The sequence below is a fragment of the Notothenia coriiceps genome, unplaced genomic scaffold (assembly GCF_000735185.1).
Source record: "Notothenia coriiceps isolate Sejong01 unplaced genomic scaffold, NC01 NC01_scaffold00037244, whole genome shotgun sequence".
NCBI classification, from domain to species: Eukaryota; Metazoa; Chordata; class Actinopteri; order Perciformes; family Nototheniidae; genus Notothenia; species Notothenia coriiceps.
Window position 1 is genome coordinate 16,968,665 of NW_011369945.1, and position 6,945 is coordinate 16,975,609.

Below are 6,945 nucleotides of genomic sequence, written 5' to 3' on the forward strand. Positions count from 1 at the left end.
CCCTTTTATTGCTGGTCTTTAGGGTCAGTTAATGGTAAACTGAAATTGCCTGTAACAGCCAAGACACCTAACTGTGTGTTATAATACATTTTGAGCCCTTTTGTGTATTATAAGTTTGTGTAGGTTACATGTTGGAAACATTGTTGAATGCTTGTAGTCTTTGCAAAAACCTTTGATACATATCCTAGGAACCATTCAACCTTTCTTCCAGAACTATGGGGTTTTGCACATACTTATAATAAATAGAAAGCTAACTTCTGCCATTGTTCCAGTAAACGCACTTACCAACTAAAGCATTGTTGCAAAATCATGTGGTAAGTTTTATTGCAGTGGCGTACATTGAAATATACATCAGGCAGGCACAGAAGTATTCTGTTCTTTCAGAGGATTTCATGGATATCTTCCTTTAAATAGAGCCCGTTCCTCACCCACCAATCAACCTCCGGCATAATCACGCGGCAGCTCAGAAATAGAACTGCGAGGTGGGAGATCAAACTATCACCTCTTAATTGTACCCTGAGTCTTAAAGATGCTGAGAGCCCATTAACGCACAAAGAAGAGTGCTGTGTACTGCTCCTGAAACATGCATCCGCATAATGCAGCTGGGAGATGAGTCAGAAGTTAGACAAGTGGAAGAAGCACCACACTGGCATCCACCTGTGCTGGGACTCGCATAAAGAGATGCAGACTGCAAGGTGTGGTGATGATTTGAAAGAAAGTTTTCTCTTTCACAGCTTTAGAGAGAGAAAGCCAAAGGAAGGGTGAAGTTTAATTGAACTTGCTGTAGTGGAAGAACTACGACCATTGTCTCTCAAATGTAATTCAAACCTTCAGAGCAAAGGTTACTCAGATATTTTTCATTTAGCTTGGAGCAGCAAGAGGCAACAGATTGGAGGAAAAAAAAGAGTAACATGTCATGCACAAGCCACCAAATGACTATTGACTGTGTCGTGTTTTGTTCCAGAAGCTGTAAAAATGAAGAGTCCCTGTCTCCCAGAAGGTTTAGTGGATGATGTTTTTTTCCTCTAGTGGTGAGGCCTACTGATGGTGCCAGGAGAGAAAGAAAGGGAATGTGAAATTCCCAAATCTGTTGGAGCGCTCCATCAAAGTGCCAATGCATTGATTTTGACCACCAATCTTTCCCCATGGCTGCCTCTGGATGCCCTACCCAAAACATTGCTCTCAAAACCAGGGTCTTACGGGAGCCTTAGTGCCCCTGAATCCTATTCAACTCTCCCGGGACACTCCGAGGAGGGGGGTTTAGAGGCCAGTGACCAGCATGGTGTACCCAAATCGACTCAGGGATGGGTGGAGGGTGGGAGGGGTGGATTGTGGAGATGGTAAATGGTGGTTGTGGTCAGACGGGGAAGGTGGAAAAGGGGATAAGAAGGAAGGGGGGTCCGGCCTTTTGAGGTGCATCCAACTGCCCTCCAGAGGGAACACAGGGGTTTGAAATCAATGTGCTGTTAAGTGCAGCTTAGCCGCGGGATACTCTCTCCAACATTATCCATGCACCAGTGAGTCAGGGTCTTGCCTCCGCGCTTCACTCGTCGTCTGAGGGCACCGACACACGGCCCCTCCGAGCCTCTGGTTCCTCTCACCTCCGTGCTCTGTGCCAACACTCAACGCCCTTCTCCAAACAGTTGTGGCCCCGCTAACTTGAGACTCATCTCACACCCCGGTCTCACTCTAGCAGACCTGTGAGCATTACACGCGTACTTTAGTCAGCCCACCCACCCTCCCATTTACTTCTGATTAACCAGGTCCAAAGCAGGCAGTGAGACTAAATAAAGCATCATGTTGTTTACAGGCTGAAAGGAGAGCCTTTGTCAGCATCATTAGTACTGTCAATAACCTTAATAATACAAACAACCCATACATAAAACACAATATTGCACAAAGATCCAGGATATATCTACAGTGAATGTATTGTTGTACTGAGCTAAATTATTATAACATTTCACACTATCTGGTTATTTGCTTTAGCGTTGGCCAATGTGTGCATGCAGTGTCCATCGTATCATATAATTATAAAGACTGGATCTGACTCATGTTGACTCGTGACGTTAACCTCAAGATATTTAAGGAAGTCTTTGTAAAATAAAAGCGATTAACTAGATCAAAAGTGAATGCATCACAAACCAGCGTGGCCACATGAGACTCAAACCGTCCCTGAGGAACAATTCTGCAGTAATTCTAACTGGCTTGATAAGCATTTAACAGAAGTGACATTTATCAACACATCAAAAGGGGAAATATAGTGTGAAGAGGAAACATAATCGCCACCGTCTCACTCTTGCTTGTCTTTAGGTTACTTTTTAAAAGGGGCGTCTGAAAAATCTTGACCCAGTCACACATCTGCCTGTGGCTGCGTTTAGTCAGTGAGAGCAGTAATAGTGTGTGACTGAAGGTGAGGAAACAGCCTCAGGCCTTCTGCTGTGTTTAGATGTCAGCCTTCCTTGGGTACAATGTCTCCGTAGCCTCCTTGGCCTTTCTTGAACATGAACTCTTAACATGGTCACCAATGGATAGCCTGAGGGAAGGGCACAGACACGTGACTGTTCACACATGAAACAAGAAGAAGTTTTACTAATAATACGCTGTCATTTCTACAAACCACTGCTCAGTCCTTGTATTGCTGACACTACAGCAACACTCAGTCAATCACTAAGATTGTAGCTAGCAATGTTAACATCATAGTGGATTCTTCAGGTCTTATCCCGATGCGCATAGCAAGTAAACATGGTTTGAATTTGTGGTAGCATGCTGAAGAGGTGTCTATTGATTACTCTACGTCTTGCATGAATGGTTGAGAAAGGCACAATATATCGACTTGTTGCTTGGTTTTTCGACAGGGGCTCCCTTGCTGTGGAATATCTATGAAATTAGAAATAAGAGGATGTTTTCAGAGCTAGGAGCCTGAGGAGGGTATTTGTGTTTTAGATATCAGTTAGATGACTCCATTACAGTTTTGTTCTAAACCTTGTTGTCATCTATTGCTTATTTTTGAGATGTTAATCAAGTGGGAGGATGGCAGGATTTACACCTTTTAATGTCCAATTTCAAGGCCAAGATGCATTGCAATAATTTCAGTGGTGGGTTTAAATAGGTACATTAATACAAAGGGGTTTGTATAGAGGACCCAAATATTTTGAGGGATTCTGACTGATTTATGTAATTTCGACTAAACGCAGTTAACGGCATCTAATTTTTTCTAATTTGTTGTCATTTCATCAATTATTAATACATCTCCTCAACTCTTTTTTTGTCTGTAGTTGCTTTAGTTGTCCAGTCATAATCTTGATAGTTTTTTTCCGCTTTACAGACTCTGATTAGCAGGGGTCAAGACAACATGAAAAGGAGAAGAAAAACATCATCAGATGCTCTGAAATACAATTTGCTGACACGCACAAGTGCAAACATTTATATTCTCCAGACTCGAACCCCCCAAGAGATTTTTCTTACAGCTTTCCTGAGAGGCCAGGGCAATCAAGCTCTCTACCTTGTTAGGAGGTGTTAATTGGAGTTAGTCAGACTCCGCACTTTGTCAAGGAGTCTGACAACAGAATTAATTAAAATTCAAGTATGTAAATCAATTCAAATTGGGGTGCTTATGGGGGAGGATTTTAAGTATTTTAACTGAAGAAAAACAGGTGCTGAGGACATGAGCCAAGTCATCTCGGATTGAATATTATGACTTATCTTTTCGTGGATTTTATCTCCACTTATCCACTTTTGGAGAGGCGTATACTGTAAATAGAGGTGTTGAGCTGTGTATGGCCCTTAGTTGGTTGGTTGATGGACAATTTTTCATTTAGCCTGTTCTCATATTTTCAGAGTAGGACACATGCCTCACATGCATTTGCATTACTTAAGTAAATGATCAAATGTGTGAAAATACCATGGCAACAACAGAAGGAATAGTAGGACTTGGTGCGTTTGTGTGCTTTTCACCTAATTGGTTTTATGACGCGAGTCAATATGACATATAAATCTCATATTTAAATTGCACCTTGCTCACTTGAATTCTAAATTGTGGTTTTATCTATTTGCACTTGTTTGTTGGTTTAAAAGGATTCCTCAGCTTTGAGAATTGCTGCTTTCTATTTCCAAGAGCAAGAAAACAATCTTAGTGCTTACTGACTGCGGCCTTGAAACCAAAATGGTATCTTACACAATTTGCCATTGCCCCTATAATTTTCTGTTGTTTTTAACTATGATTATTTATATGTATAATACTTGATAAGTCTTTGGATATGGATAGTCCATTTAAAAATGACACACAATTAACTTTATTAGGGGAGTACCGATGAGATTTAAAGCAGGAGAAGCATATGGAATTGTAATTTGCAATGTGAGGTTGATGAAAATGTATTGAATGGATACTTATTCAGACTCTCACATTCAGGGGAAGTGATGATAACCCATACTTAAAATGGTCCTCATTTTGAAGTCAACATGAAATCGGCTATAGGTTATTGCCGTATAACCCTTTTTAACCATATTATTTGGATGCATGGTACATTTTCTGCCTTTAATTGGCAGCAACCACTGGGCTGACCCTATATTGTAGAGGCCTATATGCATGACCTTTACAAGCCGTGACAGGTTCCTCTAAGCATACACATTCACACTTTCTTGATTTATCTGAAAATGTGTATTTTATTTCAGTTTCAGCAGCCATTGTAGATTTTAAGATGTGAAGATGTCAAATGAACAATATTTTGAAACTGCCAATGATTTGTCTTAATTTCCCATAACCATAATAAAACATCCCGAGAAAGACATTTGGACAGTGCTTTGTGAAAAGCTGTTTTATTAGCCATTTAATAACACCTCCATGAAGACAATTTGTACAAGATACATCACATTCTAAAGTGCACGAATACTGTACAACGAGTTAATGAGTTAAATACGCAGGGATCAAATTAAAAATCACATTTGTAAAGAAAAAAGTTGTAAAAAAAAAAAAAGTTAAAGAAAAAAAAAAGAAAAAGGGACATGCTTTTTTCAAAAACAACAATCACTATGCATGTTTCTGCTCAGGTATGTGAGAGGGGATGGCCTGGGAAAATAACCTTGTGCAGCTTGCTTGGGGGGGGAACACTAAGCTTTGGCACCTTTAGAGAAAAGAGAAAAAAGACATTAACAGGGAATGGAGAGCACTCAGTAATAAAACAAAGGAATTATATTTAAATTTCAATAGATACAGTCTTAGGGGCTTGTGTAGAATGCATAATAACCCATGCCTTTTGGGTTGTCCTTGTTGTACTCTTCTGTAGTCAAGTCCTCACACTTGATGGTTGGGGAGTTTTCTGTGCTTGAGCCCCCAGGGGACATCCTGCGCCTCTTACACACTGAGTACACGCCGGAATCGCTAGAGTCCACAGATTTCAGTGAGTGGGACGTCTCAATCCAGGTGGAGGCTGGCGGCGCGTTATCCTCAAGCAGCTTGTCTTTAGCGGCCCCCAGCTGGTCCTCCGTGAAGGCTGGGGGGCTCGGCCGAGGGGACCAGGGCAGGCCCGTGGTCATCTTGCGCTGGTAAGAGCTTCTGGTGCCCCAGCCCGCCGCCATGGAGGCGAAGGCCGAGTCTGGGTAGTAGCTGAGAGCGTGAGATGTCTGCAGGGACAGGGGCTTGATGCCGTAGGACAGCAGGCTACTGGTGGAATAGTCATTCTCATAGGACAGGTCCAGCTTGTTGGAGCCCGGCTGCTGGACCGGGGGGACGAACCAGCGCTGGGCTGAGGCCGCGGCGCTGATGTCCTCACTCTGCGGGGAGAGGAGGCTGTTGGTTTGGGGTACGGCCCGTTCACTCGTGTAAAAGCGGTTCTGAGGCAGGTTGTTGACAAACTGGTCCTGAAAGAAAGGCTGCATGGCGTAGCGGGCCCCAGGCACGATTTGGGTGGAGCGAGGGGAGTCTGTAGGCGATGGAGTCAACCTGTCATTCTCTGGGGCCGTGTACATCCTGTTCCAACAAATGGGGAGATAGAGAATACAAAATAAATTTGCTGCACAAATTCAGGGTCAGAGGTATGTGCACCCACAGGAAAAACGATAAACCGCACTGCTTGAAGTGTCAAATACTTACGAGTCATAGTTGTCCCGGAAGCCTTTTGCAAATGGGTTGTGATCTATCTTCAGCTGTGTGATCTGAAACAAAAAGATAAATAATGCGTAGACAATGTGCATGTTAAAGCAAACGCGTTCACTGTGGCTAAACAGCAATTGTTCAAAATGATATCTTAAATTCAAATGAGTTGCATCTAAGCAAAAGAAATTGATAATCTAAGAACATTTATTTTGTAATACTTACGTCTGTGTTCTGGTAGGCAGTAACGGCTATAAACTGGTTCTCTGGGAAGGTGAAGGTTTGAGTTCTGGCCTCGTTGGTCATGTCCTCCACTCCGTCTTCCGTCACCTCGACAATGTGCAGTCGCGGTTGGTACTTGTGAAGCGACTGCATAACTATCATCTGCAGAAGAGAGAAGTGTGATGAGTGCAACGCTGCAGATTTTAAAAACATGCTCTATGAAGGCTTTTTTTTTAATATATATATATATATATATATATATATATATTCAAAATATGGCAATCAAATGAGAAATATCATAAACATTATTTCGGTAAATAAAAACAACAACAATTTACACTCAATTAATGTGAGAATGTTAGAAAACAGTATCTAACCTGTGTGTTGTTGTTGTTGGCCCCTTTGTTGTTGGTCAGCTTCAACTTGCCAAAAGAGATTTCTTGCCTCATCCAGTGAGCACCAGTGTTTGGAGATTCAGGATGAACATACATTTTGTTACCTGAAATTGAAATAGAGAAGTTATTAATATGACAAACAGAAATTTAGAGATTCTGTGTAAAGGATATAAATCATTACCTGCTTTTGACATTTAATATCAATGACTGCGTAAACATTAACTATATTATATACCTATC

The 6,945-nt window shown here is 41.7% G+C and overlaps 1 protein-coding gene across 3 annotated transcripts in view; it reads right to left on the bottom strand.

Moving 5' to 3' along the window:
• Nucleotides 1–4,785: 4,785 nt before the first annotated feature.
• eomesa (eomesodermin homolog a) overlaps nucleotides 4,786–6,945 on the bottom strand; it is a 4,810-nt gene continuing 2,650 nt past the window's right edge. For 2 of the 3 annotated variants that reach the window (XM_010793772.1, XM_010793771.1), the window contains exons 4-7: nucleotides 6,688–6,809; nucleotides 6,314–6,472; nucleotides 6,089–6,150; nucleotides 4,794–5,965 (exon numbers count right to left, since the gene is read on the bottom strand). In XM_010793772.1, the coding sequence (XP_010792074.1) occupies nucleotides 5,215–5,965; nucleotides 6,089–6,150; nucleotides 6,314–6,472; nucleotides 6,688–6,809 (1,094 nt within the window). In that variant the 3' untranslated portion in view covers nucleotides 4,794–5,214. Of the gene's footprint in view, nucleotides 5,966–6,088; nucleotides 6,151–6,313; nucleotides 6,473–6,687; nucleotides 6,810–6,945 lie in introns of all 3 variants that reach the window. The other variant, XM_010793773.1, reaches the window with a different exon arrangement.